The sequence below is a fragment of the Wyeomyia smithii genome, chromosome 2, assembly GCF_029784165.1.
Source record: "Wyeomyia smithii strain HCP4-BCI-WySm-NY-G18 chromosome 2, ASM2978416v1, whole genome shotgun sequence".
In the NCBI taxonomy this organism is placed as follows: domain Eukaryota; kingdom Metazoa; phylum Arthropoda; class Insecta; order Diptera; family Culicidae; genus Wyeomyia; species Wyeomyia smithii.
In genome coordinates this window covers 250,392,449-250,418,571 of record NC_073695.1, presented here as the reverse complement: position 1 = coordinate 250,418,571, position 26,123 = coordinate 250,392,449, and the positions used below count along the sequence as shown (strand labels likewise).

Here is a 26,123-nt window from a genome sequence, read left to right as displayed (position 1 = left end):
CTCGTTATCGCAGGATGTTTCATAAAGTCTTTATTTCGGATTTTATCGTACAGCCTAGGCCTTCGAAAAGAATAATGTTCTCGTCTACACTCCGAAAATCCAAATCTCTCAAATGTTGCGAAAACCTTCATTTTCAGATTATGCATTTGGGATAGAATTGAATTGACAACTTTCGTCAATAGTTATATTTTTTTCTTTGTAATGCTGATCTGAGGTTAGTAGAAGTTTGCTTCAATTCGTTAAAAAGACTTGATGCTGATTCATAATTCTAGGTCCTGCGATTTCTGAAAATAATGCGAATGTGGTATTCAAACCTGGATTATGAAGAATTAAAAAATTAGAACTTCCTCGAACTAACAAACTTATTTGCTGTTCTAGTATGGAATCAGCATCTTTGTTATCTATTACTATTTACTATTTACTGTTTCTGTTTATTTGAAAAAAATATGTTGCTTCTATCCAGCATTTAAAAATTGGTTTTCGATTGAAAAAATAAGACTCATACACTCCAGTGATAACATCCATAATATTTGCGAAAACCACGTCAAGCTATAGTTCAAAGATCGTCTTTGGTTCACCTTCTAAAAATTATCTTTTGAATTCATTTTTTTAAATTTTTTTCAATTCATTTATTGAAATTGGATTTACGTTGCTATACGATTTGTGATTTACTGGCCTACTGCCTATAATCGCATACCAGTCCCACGTGAATTCTTGTCGTTCTTATAGAGAAGTTATGGTAAATGTCTATCTCATTATATCATGTCGGAAATATGGGAATAAACCACGCTCAACAGTTGAAATAACTTAAGCACGAAAAATACCATTACGTGCTGATTTCTCAACTTGATGAAAATGAAGATGGGACTCATATGCGATTATAGGCAGCCAAATAACTATACAATTATAGTTAGTATAACAAAGGTTTCTGCACCACTAGGCGGATTAATTTAGGTTTTTTATGCATAGTATCAAATGGCGAATGGCGAGTGTTTTTGTAAATTTTAATCTGCATGTATCTGGGTGCTATCCATCATCCCTAATTATTTGAAAAAAATCACAGGAGGGTTGTGTGCTAAGCCACGACCGCAACGTTGAAGTAGAATACTTTTACAAGAAAGATAACTTGGCTGCTTGCGTGTCAGTCATTTCGAAATCGGATTTGTTTCGTGTATACCGCTTGTTAAGCACAGTATCAACAAATCGTAATAAACATCACACTGCTGTGCATTTGCAGCAGCATCAAACTTCAGTTGCATGATATAACTGGAAAAATAGGTGTGGCTAAATTGTTTCCAGTTATACCATTCTACAACGTTCGAAAAACTTTATTTCCTATGGAGTAATACTCATGTACGAAAAATACATCTCATTCATTTCAGTTTATTTTCAGTTCCTACAGATTTTCTCAGTTTCGCAACACAGATATGTAATATAGTTAATCGATTTATTGAAGCAATATTATGAACGATTACAATGTTTTTAATGGGATTTCCGTTAACATTACGCTTTCGCGGAGCAACTCGGAAACTCGAGTGGTTGCTGTGAAATCTCGCGGTACACTGTGTACTCTCTCTGCTGTTGTGTAGGAACTATTCCTCGTCCGTCTGGTTCTCTCTTACATCTCGGTCATCCTGAGACGGATCTGGACTCCAGATCCGGTAACTCTTCATATGGCTCGCAGCAGTCGACGTTCGATGCGGACCCTCACCGCTCACCTTTTCAACTCCGTAACGATCGTTTGCTTTGACGTCCAGTATTTTGTAAGGTCCCAGATGCTCCGAAGCGTACTTCTTCCCAGATCCGAACTGAGTACGCTTGATGACCACGATATCTCCTGCTTTGTAGACCGTCGCCGCTTTTGCTCGAAGATTGTACGCCTTTCTCTGCCCATCTTGTGCCTTCGCAATAGCATCTCTTGCCCTCTCCCGGACTTCACGCCGTTGGTCTTCGAATTGTGTCACCTTGATCTCCTCTATCATTTCACTCAGCCGAATATCGCCTTCATGTCGCATTCGAACACCAAAAAGAGCTTCAAACGGCGTAACACTCGTACTCTGGTGCACACTAGCGTTGATCCAGCGTTGGATGTTGCCGACATGTTTGTACCACTTGGTTTTATCGTTCACGCTCAGCTTCGACAGCATAGCCAGGATAACTTGGTTTACCCGCTCTACTTGGCCATTTCCTCTGGGAACTCCGGTGGTTATCTCGATGTGCTCAACTCGCTCTTCGGCGCAATAGTTCTTAAAATCGTTAGACGTAAAGGCCGATCCTTTGTCGCTGACGATACGTTTGGGGTTTCCGAATAATTCACTTTGCTGACGCAGTCGTTGAATCACCTCGGCCGCATTTGTAGTCTTCGTAGGATAGATCCACACGTACTTCGAGAAACCATCCACTACCACAAACAAATATTTGTACTGCTTCTCTGTTGCGTCCATTGGTCCCACGTGGTCGACATGATAGGTATCAAAAGGAATATCGCCTTTTGGGATTGGCGAAAGAAATCCTTCAGTTTTTCCTCTTTTCCGTTCTGCAAGGATGCACTTGACGCAACATTCGATATGCCGTTTGATCTTGGCACCGAGCTGCGGGATGTAGTAATCACGCCTAATCATGTCCTCTAACTTCTTCACACCGAAATGTCCACTCTCATGTGCTCGTCGGATAATTTCACTTTGTAGGTCTGCTGGCACGACTACCACTTCGCGTCCGTCTACAACCTTCATCAGCATATCACTAATCAGTACATAATCCTCGAACGGTCTTGTTTTAAGCAGCTCGCAGATCACACGAACTCGTTCATCGCGATCTTGGGCAGTTTTAATCAGCTCTAGAAGCGGATCACCAGTTGTCACCATGACCGGCGCTCTACTCAGAGCGTCGACGTGCTGCATACGGCTGCCTGGACGATGTTCTACGGTATACTCGTACTCTTCTAGAGACAATGCCCATCTGGCCACTCTCGGACTGAGATGCTTCCCTTTTAGCGTATGCTGGAAAGCTGCACAGTCAGTTACAATTTTAAACGTTATTCCGAGCAAGTATACTCGAAAGCGTTCAATGGCATTCACCACCGCAAGCACTTCAAGATGATAAGCACTGTAATTCTTCTCGGCGCTCTTCGTCTTCTGACTCATATAGTACACGGGGTGAAATTTTCCATCGGAATCGCGCTGAAGTAACACTGCACCATAGCCTTCTTTGCTCGCATCGGTGTGCACTTCGGTTTCGGCAGAAGCATCGTATATTTTCAGCACTGGATCCGACACAAGGCACTTTTTCAACTGCTCAAAACTTTCAGCCTGCTTTTCACCGAACACGAATTCGACATCTTTCTTCAGTAGATCAGTTAACGGTCTCGCAATTAGAGCGTAACCCGGCACAAATTTTCGAAAGTAACTGGTCAGCCCCAAAAACCGTTGTAATTCTTTCTCGTTACTTGGGACACGGAAGTTCTTCACAGCACGAATTTTCTCGGGAGACAGTCGGTAATTTCCTTTGCTTACCAAGTATCCTAGGTACTCAACTTCACTTTTTAGAAACTGCGACTTTTCCCAATTAAACTGCAGTCCGTTTTCGCTGGCCACTTTTAAAACTTGTCGTAGTATGGCGATGTTTTCCTCCGGTGTGTCGGACGCTATAATGGCGTCATCCACGTAAATAATCATCACTCCACTTTTAATCAACTCGCGGAAAACATCCGCCACAAACCGGCTGAAACTCGCTGGGCTATTACATAAACCAAACGGTGTTTTCAGGAACTCGTATTGTCCCATGTGCGTCACAAAACCAGTATACTTTTGGCTGGAAGCCTCCACTGGAACGTGGAAGAACGAGTTCTTCAAGTCTAGGGTAGTGAATACTTTAGCGTTTTTCAATCTGTCAATCTGGTCCTCGATGTTTCGCATAGGAAAACAATCTTTAACTACTTTTCGGTTTAGCTGCCGGTAATCGACACACACACGCAGCGCACCGTTTTTCTTCAGTGCCAGTGTTACTGGGCTCGCGTATTCACTAACACTTTCGCGTACAATTCCCGATTTTAGCCACTCGTCAATGGTTTCTTCCAGCACTTTTCTCTCCTTTGGTGCAAATCGTCGTGGAGCCGAGCGAATCGGCTCGTCATCGGTTAAGATGATTTTCGTTTCAACACGACTGATCACTTCTCTTTTCGGTTTGTAATTGGCGATGATCTCCTTAATAACGACAGCATACTTCGGGTCGACATCGATCATGCCCGGCTCGCACACATTTAAAATCTGCATTATTTCACTCTCTTCCACGGCGTCGTTTTTATTCACTTTCTTTTTGATGTTAACTCCTCGCTCGGTTACTTCTACATCCATGTATTTGAGCGCGGCCATGCCGAGAATCGCGTCGTAGCGCATACTATCCGGCGGGACGACGTAGAACGTCATCCTTGGAAACATTTCGGCTCCCACACACACATCCAGCTCAACCGTACCACGCGCTGGTGTTTTTGCCGCACCGAACCCAGTGAAGCACATGGTCGTACGATGCAGTAAAGGCTTACCCATTTTCACGTACACACTCTCACAAAGTACATTATATCGACTTCCGGTGTCGAAAAGTGTGCGCAGAAGACAATAGCCAACTCGAATCTCAAACACCGGCATGCCCTCCGAGAGCGCATTAACTTCGGCTTTCTTTTTCTCACGCTCACAGTTTTTTGCTAAATGTCCGTACTCACTACAACCGAAGCACTTTGGCCCGCGCGATTTTGCCTCACAGTCATTCGCATAATGACCCCGGTTACCGCAATTATAACATCGCAAATTCTCGCTGTTTGCTTGGGTGGAATCTTTCACACTGGATTTTGATTCCTTGTTCTCACGTTCACGATCACTTGTGTTTGTGTTCTTCGTCGCACGATGGGACGGTTCACGCATTTGGCTTTTTATTTTTTCGTACTGCCGTACGCGGTCTTTTAAATCATCAATGGTTTTCGCACCATACAGACAAACTTTGTTTATCGGTACGTCATTCACACCGTTCGCGACATATTCACATATGGCATCTTCTTCGATATGGCCTCGTTTGGCAATATTTTGCATATGATAGATGTACTGAAACAACGATTCGTCGTGCTTCTTTTTTCTACCGCGCAGCAGCTCGTGGATTTCCGCACTCGATGCTTTAGTGCCGAACTCTTTTTCTAAGGCCTCTTTTAGCGACGCCCAAGAATTCAATCCACTCGAACTGTTTATAAACAACTTCGCTGTACCCTTCAGCAAGCGTCGGCCGTACACAAACTTGTGTGCGTCACTCCAACCAAAATTCTCACTCGTGTTTTGAAACTCTTCTAGCCAATCGTGAATATCTTTGTCTGTGCGCTCTCCAGAGAATTTGTCCAACGAGTCACCAATATCGTTGAAGGTGAACATCGGCCCACGAACATTCTCTCGCGAATTCTCACTTCCATCGTTCGAACGTTCTTCGTCGCTTGTTCTCGGGGTAGAGGTTACGATATTCTCTCGAGCAGAATGGAGAACCGTTTCCTCTGCACAACCACTAACACTCAATAGTCGATTTATTAGTTTTTCTTTTTTGCCGCTGGTAGACAAGTTCTTTGCGGCACAAAAATCACGCAGCTGGGGATTCGTAAGCTTCGTAAGCACTTCACGCACAAACATGTTGACACGTTTATCTCAAGCTGTAGTTGTGTCAAAACTCTTCCCGGTTCACCAACACAGGAAAACACTTTCAAATGGCGTAGCCTCGGCGGCGATACGCGACACTGTGGAGACTCTTCCCCAATTTCACTCAGTTTGTTCTCTTTGGTGTGGAGACTTCTCTCTGCTGCCAACACCTCACACAGACACTGCTGCTAACGCCACACTTTATCTTCGGGAATTGCCGCCATTTGCAAAGGAAATTGCAAATTTAGCATTCACTACGGAGTTTTCGTTCAAACCGACTCGAAACATGAGGGAAATCCCGGTTGAGCCCCCATGTAATAAAGTTAATCGATTTATTGAAGCAATATTATGAACGATTACAATGTTTTTAATGGGATTTCCGTTAACATTACGCTTTCGCGGAGCAACTCGGAAACTCGAGTGGTTGCTGTGAAATCTCGCGGTACACTGTGTACTCTCTCTGCTGTTGTGTAGGAACTATTCCTCGTCCGTCTGGTTCTCTCTTACAGATATACAAAAACGATTTCTTGTGGACATTATTTCGAGCCGGACCAATAGAGCTCTTATAAGGCAAATCATTAAGCTATAATATGTATTGTGTCGTTTTGTGCGGCTTGGAAGATGAAAATGTTCCCGTCCCCGTGTCGCATGGAAGTAAATTGTTGCGTGTTTGATATTGCCGATGGTAGACATGAGTATAAAGGTCGAAATTCTGCTGTGATGTCTAACCATAACCGTCTTCTTCAAGGCGCTACATCCTTGTTAATGAAGTGTTGTGAATTTTCTAAAACAGACTCAGCATCGTGAGCAGAACGTACCGAACTTTTCTGTTTGAAATCGGATTTGTTTCGTATATACCGCTTGTTATGCACAGTATCAACAAATCGTAATAAACATCACATTGTTGTGCATTTGCAGCAGCATCAAACCTCAGTTGCAGTTTATTAATAACCATTCACTATGCTCTTCCAAAAACATTTAGTAGCCTTGAAAAAGGCCGATTGCTGCAATTGCAATTTTCATTCAATTATTGCATAAATGCTTCTTGGTCAGATATACCCGCTGCAACTGCTACGCTACTCGTAGCCATGCCACAGTTGTGGCCGTTATACGCTGCCATTGGTATCCGCTGTCCCTGCATCAGCTGGTCCAGCTGCTATCGATGCTGAGATCCGCTGCAACTAGTGCGCTATCCGTTGCTACTCCACAGCTGTACTGTGGTCGCTATCCGCTAACGCTGATATCCACTGCTCTGCTACTGCTGCTGCTAAGGGATGACTGCTGTTGTCGCTGTCTAGAACTATTATGAGCGGCTTCGGCTAAAACAGGCTCTTATATAGGCCAAATATCATATTTTCAATTGCAAGGTATATGATTCTGTCGACCGTGCTTGGGAAGCAATCATATAACGACCAACCAGAGGTCGAATTTTTCGTTTAGACAAGGCTTGACTATTTTCAATAGTACAATAGTTTGAATAATAAAATTACAATTCTCTTCATTTGGGAATCTTGGAAGATTTTCCAATCTATTGCTGCCAGAACGAAGGAAATCCATCGAATACTAACCGATTTATTAGCATTTGAAATTGGACATATTTTTCACTTTTTTCGGTTTTATATTTTCATTTCACATCCCTATGTAGCCGAACTTCCTGAGAGAAGTATTCTACTTCAAAAATGCACTCGTAGTCTCTTACCCGAGAATAATAAAACACTTCCAAGAAATGTTGCACTAGTAAAAAGACAATTTCCACGTGTTGTAATGTGCTGGAGCACGAAATCTATGTCTGTGATAGGGAACCTTCCCGTTCACGAGGCATGACTGGAGAAACGCGTCTAATAATGCGGTAAAATTTTTAATGTCTTTTTGTGCAAATTATTGTACTCAGACAAAAACCTGTTTTGAATTGGATGAATTTTTAGTGAATAAACGTTAACCGTTTGTTATTCAAAGTTGGTCATGCTGATCGCAGCCTTTACGTTGCCCCTACAGTGGGGGTTTACTAAATAAAGTGAAAATTAGACAACTACAACAGAAATTGATTGCATCCCGCACAGAATGTCTGCTTGTGTTGATGCCAGAAAATTATTTACCTTCAATTATTTTTTTATTTGCCTTCAAAAAAGCATTTTGCTGTTCAAAATCGGTTGCTAATTACAACCTTTGAGCTGCCCTAACATTGGGGGAATTAAGATACACGGACAACATGCACTGTGGAAGCTATTTCACATTCAGTAAATTAGACGGGTGCGACAAATTTAAATTGCTAGGATGCAACACAGAATGCTTGCTTGCGTTGATAAAAATTATTAACTTTCAATGACTTGTTTATTTGCCTTCAAAAAGGCATTTCGATTTCCGAAACTGGATTTCCTGATGACAATCATCATGCTGCCCCAACACGGGGGAATAATGGCTGTCTGGCGACACACGCTGAGAAAAACCGCGCTGCTCCTGAGACGTGGTGACCAACCACAGGGCTAGTGCTGCTGCTAAGGAAGGACGACTGCTGTTGTCGCTGTCTGATGCTACGCTATGCATAGCCATGCCACAGTTGTGGCCGCTATACGCTGGCCTAACTGCTGAACAACTGCAACACTATCCGTAGCCATGCCACAGTTGTGGCCGCCATTGGTATCCACTGTACCTGCATCTGCTGGCCCTGCTGCTATCGATGGTGAGATCCGCTGGAACTGCTACGCCTATCCACAGCCATGCCACAGTTGTGGCCGCTTTCCGCTATCGATGGTATCCACTGCTCGCTTCCGCTGCTGCTAAGGGAGGACTGCTGTCGTCGCTGTTCAGAACTATTATGAGCGGCTCCGGCTGAAACAGGCTCTTATATAGGCCAAATAGCATGTTTTCAATTGCAAGGTATATGATTCTGTCGACCGTGCTTGGGAAGCAAGCATATAACGACCAATCAGGGGTCGAAATTTTCGTTTTGACAAGGCTTGACTATTTTCAATAGTACAATAGTGTGAATAATAAAATTACAATTATCTTATTTTGGGAAGAATCTTAGAAGATTTTCCAATCTATTGCTGCAAGAACGAAGGAAATCCATCGAATACTAACCGATTTATTAGCATTTGAAATTGGACATATTTTTCACTTTTTTCGGTTTTAGATTTTCATTTCACATCCCTATGTAGCCGAACTTCCTGAGAGAAGTATTCTACTTCAAAAATGCACTCTTACAAAAAGTTATTCGTAAACGATAATTAGTTCTTCGGAACCCGTAGAACACATATAAACTAATAACAATGCACCAAAACTCGACCTTGAAATTCGTTGCAAATGTTTCATAAACTAGTTAGTAATTGAAACAGATTTCACAATAAAATGCGACAATAGGTGTGTCTCCCGTCCAGTAGAGCCGGTTGCAAATTAAATAATCCTAATTGGAATCCAGATTATTTGAATGTTTCTATTTGGAATTATCACTTACACTGACCACAAACCACTTGGCACTAGTGTAATCGCCTCGCAAAAGTCCCCATAAAATTCCAAAAACATCTCCGTTAATCATAAACGATGGTACTAAAACATCACCCCCCGCGGGGAAAATCCTGTACCCGACATTCCCAGAGAAAACCGCATTCTTCCAGTCGGACTGTTTTGTGTTTTGTTGTGCTGTATGATTTGTAGGGGAAATGGCAGGAGTGTAATCCTCCCTCGTAAACACTGAATAAAAGATCGGTTGGTGCGATTGTGCTCTCAAAGAGTCTATAAAAATACGCTGTGAATGTTTTGTTTGGAATGGTGTCCGTAAGTGGAACAATCGAACGCGATTAGTCCCTTCCGGTTGGGGAAAAATATGCTTTTCTTCTTTGCTCGGCCACAATAGTTACAGGAACAGGAACCTTTTTGTCGCACTGCTGATGGCATGTCAAAACACGCAATTTTCATTCGCTTCCCACGCATAAACCATTTTACAACTTGCCTGCTAGTAGTGAGACTCGTGATCGAGCGCACGCAGGAGATAGCCGTTCCCATCACATCATCATCAAAAAATAAAAAGTGGGAACAAAAACCAGATACAATCTGGATCCACACTAGCCTAACCGGCACCAGGAAAGAAGCACAAAAACGACTGAAATGGAAATCCTGCTGTTCACTTGTGCGAAGCGGAAAGGAAAAAGCTTCCTCCGTGTAACCACATTCATTGTTTGCGACATTACGATGGGCGTCTGTCATCGCCGTTGCCTTCTTGTTATCGCTCACATTTCCTCCCCGGCAGAGGCAACGAACGGAACTGTTGAAAATCAATTTTTCATACCGTCGTCGCTAAGAGAGACGAAAAAAGAACTTCTCGGAAGATATGATTCCACTATTATTTTTTTCGTTTCTGTACACAGTTCGACCAGAATTTTCAATTGAAAGCTCGCTGGAAACTTCCCCAGTGCATTTGTGGACCTTTAGAATAAACGGTTTTTCTGATGTTTTTGTCAATGTAGAAATGCAACCGTTTTTTGTGATATCCACGCTAACGGTTAGAGAGTTTTGCTCTGTTCCGAGAAGGACCGGTTGGCATCATTTTGCAGCATCAATCTGATTAACGATTAACACGATTCCACCTGCAGGAGGAAAGCATTGAACAGCGATGTTTACGTGTTTTTGTCCGTCGAGTATTATTGCGCTGAATTTGCTTCGTTTGATTTCGATGGAGTGTTACGAAGTTGACAAGCGTAAGAACGAAATTTCCACCAGCTGGCCATTCATTTAGTCGACGAAAACATTCGTGAGGGAATTGGGTTGCCAAAAAATACCTGGGTGTTTTTGCTTGCTAACAGAGCAATCTCACGCCTTTAAATCCATGCGTATTTTTTCAATTCGTTGTTTCCAGTTTTGATTGAACATTACACAGTTGTCTGGAATTATTGAAGATGTCATTTCATGAATTTGAAGTTTTGGAAAAGTAATCGTGAACTCAAACAAAAAAGTAACATCTTATCATCTCTATCAAAACAACTTTTCAAAACATGAAAAGTTGCTTCGCGAAGCAACGTGAAATGGCTCCGAAAAATTCCAAGCATTAGCAATCGATTTGGGTCACAAGTCGCATAATTCACAACGATGAGTTGACAAAATAGATTACCGCATCGGACAGCTGGCGAATCGCGCCGGTGGTGGATCCAAGTCCGATGATATAGCACGTTGTCTGTCCGGCAGTTAACACCGTGCCACAATCGAATTCTTTCCATCAATAAACAATTTTTGTAGCAGAATATTTGTTTATCTTTTAAGAGAGTTCAAGTAAAATACATTCGAAATTGTTTAATGTTGGTACCTCAAAATTTGCAACAATGTGTTTGTGAATTTTGTTTCTCAAAGTTTCGAAGTACGTAAACCGGTGTACGCGCGCATCTGTGTTGTCCTAATGGGAAAATTTTGCAACCACAGTAAGGCTGATTACATAACTGATGATGATCAATGGGATTAGCTGGTGCTGGAGAGGACGCGTGGTAGCGGTAGAAACGGGAAGTAAGAATTCATTGCCATGATTTTCCGAATCGTAGGTTCATCCTAGCATTGTTTCAGGCTCTTGTCTTGTTCGGATTCGGTGATTAATACGCGATGAGAATGCCAAATTGATTTTCCAAGTTTTTGTTTTCTCTCATACTCTACACCGTGGTAACAATATTCTTGAACTTTAACAAAGTTTGGGAGTGGTTTGGAGAGCGGTTGACAGTTTTTAAAATAAAAATGCGGTAATTTTGCACAATAATCATGTGGTTTTGAACAATCTAACTTTTGAAGCGACTCATCAACCGAGATTAGAGTAAGTTTTTATTTATATTAGTGAGCAAAGCGCAAAAGTTGTTGCTGGAGCCAATTATAGCCTCAGAAATATTCATTCTACTGACATGCTATCCCATTACCGCTGTGAAGTCAACGGCCGTTGCAACCCGTTTTCTGTGCGGCGACGGCCGGAATGGCATTGAACTCGCTAGTGACTGCATGTAGTACGAGTATGCATGCCGGGAACGCACGTTACCATCCATACAGCACCCAGAAATTATCCATACAGTTTATGCTTATTTTATGCGAGATGTGTTTCGGAGAGAAGTTAGCTAAAAACTTTATGTTTCAAACAAGCGCTGAACCATTGACTTGCATAATAAAGCCAAACAAAAAAAAACTTTTTAGAACAGTGTAAAAACAGGCATGACTGTTGGTTTGAATATATTCGAGTATCTGCGATGGTTTGGCTCTAGCCGAGCTGACAATATTCAAGTGACTGTATGAAATGTTACATATTTATAAAATAGCTTGTCGTGCTACGCTTACGTATTTTCACAGTGCGTTGCTAAGTACTCTGATAGACCGATTCGCACTGTTTAATTCGGATCGTAATTGAAATCCTTTCAATTAGTTTTGTATGGAAAATTGGGGCCACTGTAAATCTCGCATGAACCATTTTATGATGAATCTAAATAAATGATAGTTAAATTTGTAAAAATATTTTGATCGATACAGCTAAGTCTGGGAGTTGTACTCTGGTATCAAAACTTGATTCTTTGTTATTTCAATCACAACCTCGCCGTGATCTCTAGTTCAATATAACTAGAATTGATTGCAAGGCGGGGGCCTAGCGTGGTTGGTAACATCTGCGCCAACCACGCTCGACGCCTGGGTTCGAATCCCACCGCCGACATAGGTATCGATGATTGTGAGGTGGCGTGATCCACTCACAACCAACCAAACTGGTCTAGATTCAATCCTAGCCGATACCAGGAGATTTTCTGCGGCGACAAATCTCCGGGATCACGCCTTCCATCGCATGAGGAGGAAGTAAAGCCGTTGCCGCCGGTCCGTTAAGGGGTTATATACCTTTTTAGTTTTCAAAAAACCGAAAAAAAATTATTGCATTATCTTCAAATACAACATCTTGAGGACATTTTCACAAATTTTTATAAAGATCTGAGCAATAGGAAGAAAGTTAGAGCGATTTGCAGCGCGCCTCGCCACGGCCGCATAAGCTAAACTTGAAGCTTTACACGCGATTATCTCGGAATAGTGTTTTCCGAAAAATGACTTTGCCGTGATCCTGATTGTAGGAAAACTACTGAACCGATTTCCTTCATTTTTTTTTTAAATTTTCGTTATTAAATTCGCCAGTCCTTGAACGAACGCTTTTTTGCAACATACAGTCACATTTTGCCGCAAAAAAAAATTCAATGCAATTTTTAGCGCTCAAAACCTGCATTTTTTGGGAAAAACGTTCATGTGTGCACTGAAAACAAAATACTCATAAAAGCGAGCGTTCAAGGACACGGCACACTTCTAAACTAATGAAATAATATGAGTTTTTTTTATTTCGGTTGTTCCGCTGAGTCTCTATCAGGATCACCGCAAGCCTCTGCAAAAAAATAGCGTTTCGGGAAAACGGCCATTACTCCAGTAATAATTGGTATATCTTAAAATCAAATGTATTTTTTTGTTGTTGATAAACTGTACTTTCAGAAAAATATCACTTTGATGCAATGAAAATGGTACTATGCACCTAAAAATAAATTGAAACTTCCCTCATTTTTCTCGACCAAAAAGGTATATAACCCCTTAATCAACGGGTCGTGAGTTAGGGTTCTGGTGGAGTCACCTCCCGGGGTCGGTGATTGGCACAACGACAGTGGCGGAATTAGACCGACGGAAAACAAGCGAGAATAAAAAAAACTAGAATTGAATTCTTAATGGGCCTCGAACCAAAATGAGTTGGTTGAAATTGTATCAATTAAAAAGGTTTTTTCCATGTTGGGTTTTTTTCCTCACTGCAACCAGTTTTTTGATATTTTGTGACATTAAAGAGGTCTTTTAATTTTTTTGCACACATCTCGATTAAATGGTCAGCAATAATCTAGAAAAACTTAACCCAAGGTCATTTCTAAAAAAAATCATACATCTAAACAGTGAATTTATGTCTTTTTGTCACGTCTAATCTGATGGCCCCCGATACAGACTAGATCACAGTCCCTTTATACACTGGATACTGTAAAATTCTTGGAAAACATTTAGCAGCATTCTTCGAAACAAGAAAATTCTTCATTTCGGTTTTTTATTACGTTAAGGATTGATCTGAACGGTCTTGGAATACTACGAAAAAATCACAAGGGTTGTTTGCAAAGCCACGACCAGAAGGTTGTCTTAGAACTACGTAAGGTTGTTTGTTACATTATTTGTATTGAATCTGTTAAAATTTTTGTGCAGAAGAGGAGTTAAAACGGTATCGAATTTCAATTTGCACATATAAATACGGCATCACTAAACAGAAATTAAACAAACAGTATACAGCGCAAACAAGTTTCAACAGCCAGAGTGCATGCAGATTAAAATAACACTTTGCATTTAGTTCTAACGCAACACGAGAAAATAATAAATCTATAATAATTTATTTTTTGTCTTTATAAGGACAATTGTTGTTCAATTTAATGTCGGATGTAATGTTGATCGTATCTGTGTGCTACCCCAACAGTGGGGATCAAAGCATTTTTCTGCTAACACAGTGGAGAACTGTTTTCACAATGAAAATTTGATGGCCCACATATCTTGAATACCAGCATCCCAAAACGTTTGTGTGTTGTCAAAATAAAGCAATTTTTGTAGGCTGGTGTACCTGCTACTGATGCTGCCCACTACCGCACAAAGGCAGCTTTTACTAGAGAAAGTGCCGCTGCAGCATCTGGCCTTGCCACTATCGCTGCTGCTATCCGCTGCCACTGCAGCTGCTGAGTAAGGACTGGCTTAGTCGCTGTCTACAACTATTATTACTTATTTAGGCAGAAAAGGGCTCTTATGTAGCTTAAACAGTACATTCCCGATTCACTAGGTCTATAGTTCCATCGACCGTGCTTGGGAAAGTAAGCATTAAACCCCAATCAGAGGTAGAATTTTGCATTTTAACAACGCTTGATAATTTTCTAATGATCGAAAAACAATTTTCAGAGTTTGGGCGGATTGTAGGAAGATTTTCCAATCGATTGCTGCAAGAACGAAAAAAATCCATCGAAAACTCAGCGACTTTTCAGCATCTGAAATTGAATATGTTTTTCACTTTTTCCGTTTTTAGATTTTAATTCTGGATCCCTATGTAGCCGAACTTCCTGAGAGACGTAGCTCTACGTCAAAATCAGAAAGACCAAATTTCGCAGAAAACTCTCTACCGATTTACTTGGACACCTCTAACTTCAAATAGTAAACCGTATATTGTAGAATCAAATATAGTATTTTAATCCGCAGAATATTTGCCAAAAGTTTTTTATGTATATAATAATCTGCCCATAGTCAAATCATAATTAGTTTTCGAATTAAACGAATTAGTTTTCTAAATTTCTGATTGATCCATGCTTCGTTACATAGAAATACCAATATAAATCCAAATGCAGTAGACGTACAAAAGAGTCATCCCACGGAATAAAAATATCATTGTTAGTACACAAAAAAATATTAACCTGAAAAAGCTCAATTTTCATAAAAACTACAAAACATTGACATACAACATCAATTGTCTGATAAGACAAAAAAAGTTTAAATTTTTACATAAAAAAAAAATTAAATAAAACTAAAACTAGAACGGTTTGTTTGATTGGTATGATGTAGTTATGAACTTTTAGATGAAAATATGCACTGTAAGACAAAAAAAAAGGTTTTGAAAATCTAGTTTTTTTTTCTCTACGAAAAACACACAATGATAGCTTAAATGTTTTGTCCTTAAAGCAAATTTTTCTACAGTGTATATTTTTTTGGAAAGACAAAATATTTATATACAACTTTGCTGAAGACACTTTACCGATCAAACTAATCGTTTTGGATCTAAAAATATTTACCTTTAATAGGCGCTCAGCTTCGATTCATATGAAAGCAAAGAGTGTTTTGTGCTAACGAGAATTCCAACTTCAGGAGTTTTCCTGAGATGAGTGGCTAATAATGATAAACATATTTTTAGAGCCAAAATAATTTGTTTGATCGGTATAGTGTCTTCAGCAAAATTGTAAACAATAATTTTGTCCTTCAATTGCATTGAGTTTCTCTTTTGTCGATATTAAACGACGAAAGTCTTATGGAAACGAAATCATTCAAACGAAAACTTCAACTGCTACTTCTCCACTGCCAGTCGCTAACGATTGTTTCGAGAAAATTTCTGTAGCCGGATGCTTAAACAGCGAAACCAAATAGCTCAAATCATCACATGACCGGTACAAGTACGCCTCGATCAATCACACATACTATCTTGTGGAGCTCTTCCGTCAGATGCGTTTCGGTGGAGATACTGCCACCTACTGAATCGTCTCATCGATTCTCGCTAGTAGTAAAGGTAGGTCGCTATACAAAGTGTGAGGTAAGCAATCTCTCAGTTATAAAAAAAGGTAGTGTGTGTGTGTCGAGGCGAGCTTGGAACGGGACACAATGGTAGAGGTTGATCGATATTATTCTTAGGGAAGGTTACCTTTCCAGTAGTTCAATTGGCCAAAACAGTATGCCGGTGACATCGGAAATTGCGGGTTCGAGTCCCACCTGAATGAGGAAATTTTTTTCTAGGTCTAAGTCACACCTCCTGTCCTTGTTCATTTTTCGCATCCTCGGAAAATTAGATAGGGGAACTGCTCCAATATTCATCTCAGTCCATATATTCATCTCATTAAACAAGAAAAAACAATTGAAAACAGGGAAAAATGCATATTTTCCTTTTAAACCAATCTGCTAATCCATGGAATGGATTTTTTAGCTCCCTTTAGATTCCTCATAAAGTATAATCCTCAAAAACTCACTTAAAAGCACTAAATTTGATATTATAGTCGGGCATCTGTACTCGAAAACACATTTAATTCAATCACCTACCTCAGAAACAAAATCCGCGCATTGTTCTATACGGCTACAATTGGACTCGTTTAGCAGCCAACCAAAGTTTTTTTCATCACTAGCGGACCACGTTTCATTTTAATCACTAAACAAAATCACTCGCTACACTAAGAATACTTCAATCTTTGAAATGTTCACTTCAAATTTCCTAAAACAAGCTTGAATTAGCAGTAATATATGACATGAATTTCTACAATTCCTAACTTTCAACTGTATGTATTTTCATCTGTTTTCACTGCGTTGTTGAAAATCAAAAGTTGCCAAATCAGTTTCTGTTAATACGAAAAACTCATACTGAAAATGTTGAATTATTCCGACATAATTGACAAAAATCTACAACACTGTAGTGGTTACCAAGGTTACCAATTTTGCACGTAAACAACTGCAGTGAATATCTAGGTAACCTACTACGACGGGCTGCGGCTACGTTTATTCATGATAATGTTTTTCATTCATGATTGAAGGTGTGACGAATATGGGGGCATCGTGAGATGAATAATTGAGCAGTTATTTAAGTTTTGAGATGGATATTGAAGCGTTGTTTAAAATGGTTTATTTTACAAAATTCAGGATAAATCAATCTAATTTTACTAAATATACAATGCTAAACGATTCCATAAGAGCACGTATCTATATTTAGTTTATTTTTTCAATAATTTCGTGAAAATTTGGTGTTTAATCCATGCATTCTTCGTGAATATCGGCTTAATGAGATGAATAATGGAGCAGTTCCCCTACATTGTAAACTTTATTTCTTGCTTCCAAAAACCTCCACCCGCCAAATTTGGTTACATTGGCTTGCTTAGTTCTCGAGCTATGCAGAAATTTGTATGCACCTCCCTCCCCCTTCCTAAGTAATTTGGGGTATTAAACCTCCGTTTACGCATTTCTTGCCTTCAAAAACCTTCACTTGTCAAATTTGGTTCCATTTGCTTGATTAGTTCTTGGATTATGGAAAAATCAGAACAGATTTACTGCCTACAACTCTGCCGAAGGTATTATACCAATCAAAAAAACTGTTCTGGTTTTGGGTTTACTCTTCTCTAAACTTGAAACGCAATTCAATCACGCTAACTCTACCATTTCTGCTGAAATCGTGTTTGAAACAAACAAACCCAAGCAGTATCGACAGTCCAAGGAAAGCAACTACTTCCCGCGTTCCTCAAGGCTCTGTACTTGGACCTCTACTATTCTGCTGTCATGTAAATGTTTTACCAACTGTTATAAAGTACTGCTCGATACAACTCTATGGCGACGACGTTCAACTGTATATTAGCCACTCTGGAATACCCATACAAGACCTATCAGGATAATCAACGCCGATCTTGAAAGAATTGCGCAATCAACCAGGCTTATAAACACTTTCATTTTATTTAGCTTTCTTAACGCGAAACGGGACGGAATCCAAGCATGGGATGACTTCCTCATGCATACTACCGCATTTCGGGAATGCTTCATAGAATTTCGTTAATTTTTCGGCTAACCTGCAATTATTTATTGTGAAACTGCTAAACCAGCACCGGAGCACCTAATTCAATCAGTTTGCACATTTGGTTTACCGTGCCACCTTTAAAACTCTCTTGATGTTGTTTATATTTTCGCACCGGTAGCTGCTAGAATATATTCCACAAATACCGGTAAGTAAGAATCGCGTAACCGCCCAAACTAACTATACTTCACACTAATCCCGGTTTTCACTTTTTTCTAGTTTCAAGTCAACTGCGTGTACCAAGTAGTTCGCCGGTGTTGTCAGCACTATCAGCAGTAGGGTATTTGTTTCATTATTCATCTTATTAAGCCGATATCCACGAAGAATGCACAGATTAAACACCAGATTTACACGAAATCATTGAACAAATAAACAAAATATGCTTACATGCTCTTATGGAATCGCCCAGCATTGAAAATTTAGTTAACTTATGTAGATTTATCCTGAACTTTTTAAAACAAACCATTTTTCACAACGCTTCCATATTCATCTCAAAACTTAAATCACTGCTCAATTATTCATCTCACGACACCCTCATATTCATCGCACTGTTAATTATAAATGAATAACATTATCATGAATTAACGTAGCCGAAAACCGTCGTAGTAGGTTACCCAGGCATCAGCTGTAGTTGTTTACGTGTAAAATTGGTAACCTAGGTAACTACTGCAGCACTGTCAATTTATGTCAATTATGTCGGAATAATTCAACATTTTTAGTATGATCTTTTCGTATTAACAGAAACTGATTTGGCAACTTTTGATTATCTTCAACGCAGTGAAAACAGATGAAAATACATACAGTTGAAATTGAGGATTTGTAAAAATTCATCACATATATTTCTTCCAATTAAGGCTTGTTTTTGGAAATTTGAGGTGAAAATCTAAAGATAAAAGTATTCTTAGTGTAGTTTAGTGATTTTGTTTAGTGATTTAAACAAAAAGTGATCCGCTTATTAGCAGAATCATTTCAAATCGCCTGGAAATACGCGAAAATTTAATAGACCATTTTTGATTTGAATGAAACTTTGCACACGTATTTGGCTTAGCAAACTGAGCATTTTCCACAGGTGCAGAGATATTTTACACCCATGAGCTACATTCTAAAAGGGCGTATGCCTTTTGGCATAGGTTTTATTCGAAGCATTGTAGCCCAGAAACCGTTGGTTGTATAGAAAAACTGTCTGAGAATGAGTTGTAGGGAATTAAAAATGCACCATAAAAAAATATACACTGTACAAAAAAAATTTTTTTGACCAAAAAAATTAAAAATAAACATTAAATTTCAATTTGAAAAAAAAGTTGAATTTTTTTCTTATTTTTTTTTAAAGAAACTTGACGTTAATACGCAACTTTTAAAAAAAGGCCAGGATGGAGAAATGAAAAATAATTTTTTTATGGTAGATTAATTTTTTTATGAAAATTCTAATTTAAACATTTTTCAAAATATTTGTATCCTGATGATTTTAAAAGATGCAGAGAGTCATTTTAAATCAAAAAGCTCTTGGTAGTTAGCATTTTAAAGGCATTGGTTTTCGAGTTATTTCTAATTTAAGCTCGAAAAATTATAATTATTTGGGAAAATACACGTTTTTCTTAATTTGTCCATGGTTCTCCAGCAAAAACCATACGTTCATTGAAATGCTTGATCAAAAATATACAATTCATTCTTTGACAACAAAACGAGTGGGCGAACGGTATATATATATATATATATATATATATATATATATATATATATATATATATATATATATATATATATATATATATATATATATATAGATATATATATATATATATATATATATATATATATATATATATATATATATATATATATATATATATATATATATATATATATATATATATAAGAATCAAATATTTATTTTCGAGTTTTATTATCTTAAGAACATATTTTTTCATGACATAGATACTTTACAGAACTAGTTTCACCTTATATTCCATACCCGATCAGTCAAAAATACCAGAATTATAAAAAATCTTGATATTTTGTTACGAACTTTTTGTATCAACTTGTGTTCAAAACTTGGTATCGTTAATAGTTAAAATATCAAAATTCCTATCAAAATTACTTACTGAATATTACAAATTAAAGCAAGTTTTGTAAGGTTTTAGGCAGAAAAAAATCAGAATTAGTTAGAATGTACGATATTTTGTTAATTAAATAACAAATTTTGTTATAAAAATGCTTTAAAAACACACTTTTGAACATTCAAGTGCAAGATGAACTGAATTTGATATAATTATGTACTTTTTATCATTCCGGCATAGCAAGAATATTACAGGCTTTGTTATTTCTATCAGGTTGAGATATATTTTTGTTACCCGTTCGTTATAATCGTTTGATCGGGTATACATCATAAGTAAATGATTCGTCATCTTTTGGAAACAGCTTCGTTTGTAACTTATTTTCTGAAATCGAAACAAAAGAGTAATACTTTTGTGTGGCAGCTATTATTATAGATTTTGTTCATGTTCTTTAGCTAAACTTGCATTTCCTGCCATTCGTTTTAATATGCCACCAATTGCATCGCATGGGCCTTTAACATGAGAAGTCGCAAAAAAATGCCACTCTGCATCGACGTTATATTTTGTTTTGAACTTGCAAAGTTTTTTCTATTTTTATATTGTGAGGCAGCTCCATCAGACATTAATATCGCTTTTATTAACTCTATTGTTGTTTTCAAAAAACACATTAATTTGGCAATGAACACCTGAACCGCAACAGTATCATGATGGAGTACTTCCGATATTATGATGAAGCTGGTATTCTTAAGTGTTCCAGATTCTGAATAGTAAACAACGAAGGGATGAATGGTGGCTTGACTATCATTCAAATAACTAAACGAATCACAAATTGATAAAGACGTATTAAAATGAGCTTGAGTGTTCAATGTTTTTAATTTTGCAATAACGTTTTCGTTTAATTTGCGTAAGCTTGATGAGCACCGATGACCAGGAAAGGGTTTACAGCATTTGGGCTTGGTGTATTCCATTTTCACTTTATTCATCTTCACAAAATGCAATCACGACAAACATATTTTTTTATAAAACATTCGGCAAGGGGGAACGTGTAGGTAGGCTAAGTTTTTGCGCTTGAGTTATTTATCCAATCGTTTTGTTGTCAAAGAATGAATTGTATATTTTTGATCAAACATTCCAATTAACGTAAGGTTTTTGCTGGAGAACCATGGACAAATTAAGAAAAACGTGTATTTTCCGAAAAATAATTAATTTATCGAGCTTAAATTACAAATAACTCGTAAACCAATGCGTTCAGAATGTTTACTACCAAGAGCTTTTTGATTCAAAATGAATCTCTGCATCTTTTAAAATCATCAGGATACAAATATTTTGAGAAATGTTTGAATTAGAATTTTCATAAAAAAAATCATCTAACATAAAAAAACTATTTTTCATTTCTCCATCCTGGACTTTTTTTTAAAAGTTGCGTATTAACGTCAAGTTTCTTTAAAAAAAAATAAGGAAAAAATTCAACTCTTTTTTTAAATTGAAATTTTGTTTATTTTTAATTTTTTTTGGTCAAAAAATTTTTTTTTGTACAGTGTATATTTTTTTATGGTGCATTTTTAATTCCCTACAACTCATTCTCAGACAGTTTTTCTATACAACCAACGGTTTCTGGGCTACAATGCTTCGAATAAAACCTATGCCAAAAGGCATACGCCCTTCTAGAATGTAACTCATGGGTGTAAAAAATCGCTCCATCTGTGGAAAATGCTCAGTTTGCTGAGCCAAATACGTGTGCAAAGTTTCATTCAAATCAAAAATGGTCGATATTCGACCATCGGTGATTTGGCGCGATCTTGCTCTTATGATAAAAAAATCGGTTGGCTGCTGAACTAGTTCCGTTGTAGCCAGGCTTCTTACTTTCTCTTGATTTTTGCTCAAATTCCCTTCTTTACCTGCCAAACCCCTTGGAGAACTAGACTTTCTCTCACACAGAGTGAGTAATTATCCACATTTAGGCGTAGAGTATTTCAGTCGCAGAGTTCCTTTTCACTCTTAATCATCGCGTGTTAGGGGTAAACATTTGTTTGCTCTCTCAGTTTAAGAGGGAGTAGATTTCGTTAGCTTTTCCTTTACTAGAAGAACAGTTGGTCAAATATCAAAACATTTAGGTTGACATTGAAGCCACATCCCAACCGTTTTCGAATTCAATATTATAGGAAGATTCACAGAAAGTTCGATTTTATACTGTTTTTGCCGCACCCCAGAGTGATGTGAACGGTAACGTAATGCTCAGTTGATCGCCGAGCAATTTATTTCACTTTTCTTGCGTGCGCGGATGAGCAACTTTAGAACAATGCGCGAATTTTGTACTCTGGGGTAGGTGACTGAATTAAATGAGTTTTCGAGTGCAGATGCCCGACTATAATATCAATTTTAGAGCTTTTAAGCGAGATTTTGAGGATTCTACTTTATGAGAAATCTAAAGTGAACTAAGAAGAATCCATTGCATGGATAAGTAGATTGGTTTAGTTAGAAAATATGCGCTTTTTTCCTGTTTTTAATTGTGTTTTCATGTGGTATAAGATAAATATATGGGCTTAGATTAATAATGGAACAGTTCCCCTATATGAAAATGTTCAAATTAACGATTTTGTTGAATTTTATGGCACCAAAAAAAATTAAAATTTGGCAACCATGTACTGTTGACAATGATAAAATAATGCTTGGATTCCGTCCCGTACTACTTTGTAAATAAACCCTTTTTTCAAAAAATGTGATTAAATAAACATCAATAGCACAAAATGACATCTTATTTCACGGATACTAGACAGACAGGAGACCTACTTTGAATAAAATCATCATTGACTCAACTGATGTCAATATATTCCTATATACATTCGAAATTTATATTCCTATATACATGCGAAATTTTGGGATTCTTCAATTCAAATTAAAACATGCGTTAAAGCATGAACAAAATATTCTCATAAAATGTGAGTTTATTTTAACACATCAAGTAATGAGCAATAATAGTACTGAACAACTTCACCTGAAAGAGTTGCTTGTCGAATGTTTCAAGGCTATGCTAATTCCAGACGGAAGATACCCTCGATATGCTGCCAAACACTGAACCGATGTCGAACATTAATAATTGACGCTTCCATGCGATTATTTATCGTCAACGATCGTAAAGTGCTAACGATTGCATGATAAGATACCGCCTATCGAATATTCTAAATTATCGGCAATGCTGCGCTGGTAGACAGACGCTGCTCATAGTAGAAAGCTGGCAGAAAATTTTCTATTGATAGCCCAGCCACTCCCCATCGCTGCCGTTCGCCCTTTCGGTCTGTGGAAGTGAATTTTATGAATAAATAATGGTGCAAAGTGTTTTCGCCTCCTGAATTAGCAAACAAGGCGGCGAACAACTGAACTGTAGTCAAAATTAATCGAAGCCTCAACGCACCAACCGAGACCCATAAGCTGGTGGCACACCGAGGCGGTGAAGCTAATTAAAGTTCTGCCGTAAGCTTCTTGCCGAAGCTGCTCGGTGTTTATCGTCCTCTAAGACATGACATTCTACTTATAGGTCTTATTTTAACAGCGACAACGAGAGCAATGACTCCCCAGAAATCATTTGTCTGTGAAATTAGATGTGAAACAGTTACGCTCGACAGATTGATAATTTGGTTGTATTTTTTTTCTTTTCTCGTACTTTCAGTGTTCGAAGTGTGATGCATAAATATTTGGAAAAGGAGAACGAGGTGAACTTCGACAAAATCTTCAATCAAGTGTTAGGTAAGTATAACAAACTGTCCAAAAATATCTCGATAACTAAACTAGAATGTACACACGCAGCAGTTTGCAACTTTTACCAAAACTCCCCACGATTTCCTGTGCGTCGAATGTCACGAAAAACTGCCAACCATAGGAAATTTCCGAAAAGTTTCCGAACAGTACGACAGTTTCGGCGAAACAGAGTCGTCCAATCCAGGCCAACCAAAAAGTGCTTCCCTTCTGTATAATTGATGGTCCGGAAAATGATACCCATTATCGCTTTGTTTCGTGCAGTCCTGCCGGAAGGGAAAAGAATCGCTCATATTCGCTCCCGCCGCAGTCCCGCCGTGGTGGCAACGGTGGTAGCGCCGTAGCGGTAGCAGCAAACGTGAAGGAAGGCGCATAAATTGGCATTCTTGAGCGCCAGCCAACGACGAGTCGGCAGCGGCATGTGCTAGTGGCACGAAGGGAGCTTTTTCTGTTTTTCACACCCTTCGTCACGTTGTTATCGTTTCGCTGGCTGTGCTTTGTGGGGGCAAAATGTAACAAAACAAAAAAAAAATCCGCTCAGCGGAAATTGTTCTCCAGCCATCATCGTTTGGCCCAATTTGGAGGCAGTCGAGATATTGGGTCGGAATTGAATTGGAACGGTCGCCATGAAAGGCTTCGAATTTTATTTAGGCTATTGGCTCACTATTGATAGTGATCACTACGGCGGAAGCTGGGATCGATAAATAATGCTTGGGTTCTCGAAACAGAAATTATACTTCCGTTAGAAAGTGGTTTGGGAATCGAGTTTCTAAATTATAAACATAATACCGCACTTCTCGATTGAATTTTGTTTTATTGTTTATTTATTGTTTTATTAAAATGCAAAAGACTGCGATCGTCTCATTCCCAATCACGCTGATAATATTTTCCAGCGATAGCGCCGACCAATTCCGACTATAACCAGAGACAATAATGATAAATCCTTTCAGTGGTAAGCGTTAAGTAAGCGGTCTTCCTCGCCAACGTTCGTTTTATCCACCTACCTTTCGCTAGTGGTCTTATCGGCATTTTCCGACCGGCGCGCTCTGTATCGGCTCGGGAAATAATCTATTTAGGCTCTAATTACTCTACCCAGTCTCATAATTTAACCGGATCTCACTGGGGAGCTGGGCGGTGTGGTTGAGTATTCGAATCCAAATGTTGTGCCGAACTAGTAAGATTTCTCCCTAGCGGCGCAATGTTTGTTTGCAGAATGATAATTTGAGCTCTAATGGAATTTTGGTAATTTACTAGGAGTATTGCGTTGTTCGTTGACCGGCCTGTTCGTGTTTTAACAAGCTTATTGAATTAAATATTACCATTAGGCTTGAATTTTATTGGATTTAAAGCGAAAGCTCATACATTCATTTATCTGCCCATAAAAAATCTAATTTTATTCTCCAAAAATATTAATGAAATACTGCACAGATGTTATTTAAACAAGAATGAAAATCATGTGAAGGAAAATAAAAAAGTCTATCGATATTTGAAAAAAAAAAAAAGATATCGATAAAGGAAATAATGCAAGAAATAAAAGATGTCGGGCATAATGGATAACGGAAATATTGGAAAAGGGTAAGTAAAAAAAACTGGGAATTTGAATAAATGAAAAAACTAATTATAGACTGATACAAAAGAAAATCAATATATATTGATCCCACCGAAAGAAGAACATACAGAAAAAATAGGTACAGAAAGGAAAGTCTAAAACAAAAGTAAAGAGAACATTTGAAAATAAAAGGGGAGCAAAAAGTCACCGAAAAGAAAAACTAAATAGTATAAAATAACACTGCTTATAATCGATCCTTCATTTGCAATAAAGCTGGTGCCAAATGTGCTTTTATCTAATGAGTAATAAAATCGACGAAAATGTAAACAATGTACTACAGGGAAAGAAGAAAAAAAACTTATTCTGAAAAATTTAATCACAAAGCTTCAGTGAGTAAATAAATATCACATAGGAAAATGGCAACAAAAAAACTAACAACAACGGGAAATTGAAATAGAGCTAAATTTATAAAAACGAGAAAATATTAATAGAGGTAGGTAGCTTTCCTTTTTAATGTGATTTAAACTTGGAAAGAAAACAAAAAAAAAGGTTACTGTCCTGAAAAAGATATGAAGGGTTTCGCGCCAACTCGACCAGATGTAGGTCTTACTACGTTATGCAACTTTGTATTCATTTTTTTGGAAAGTTATCTGTACTAACATGTGATTAGATTTAAATAATGACCAGACATGGAGAAAAGTTGTTGTTGGCTTTTGAGGATTTTTTTTTTTTTTTATTCTCGCTTATTT

General features: G+C 38.2%; 1 protein-coding gene across 2 annotated transcripts in view; it reads left to right on the top strand.

Moving 5' to 3' along the window:
• Positions 1-26,123, top strand: part of LOC129722175 (G protein-coupled receptor kinase 1) — a 240,987-nt gene that overhangs the window by 90,033 nt on the left and 124,831 nt on the right. For both annotated transcript variants that reach the window (XM_055675448.1, XM_055675447.1), the window contains exon 2: positions 23,740-23,816. In XM_055675448.1, coding sequence (XP_055531423.1) covers positions 23,740-23,816 — 77 coding nt within the window. The remainder of the gene's footprint in view (positions 1-23,739; positions 23,817-26,123) is intronic.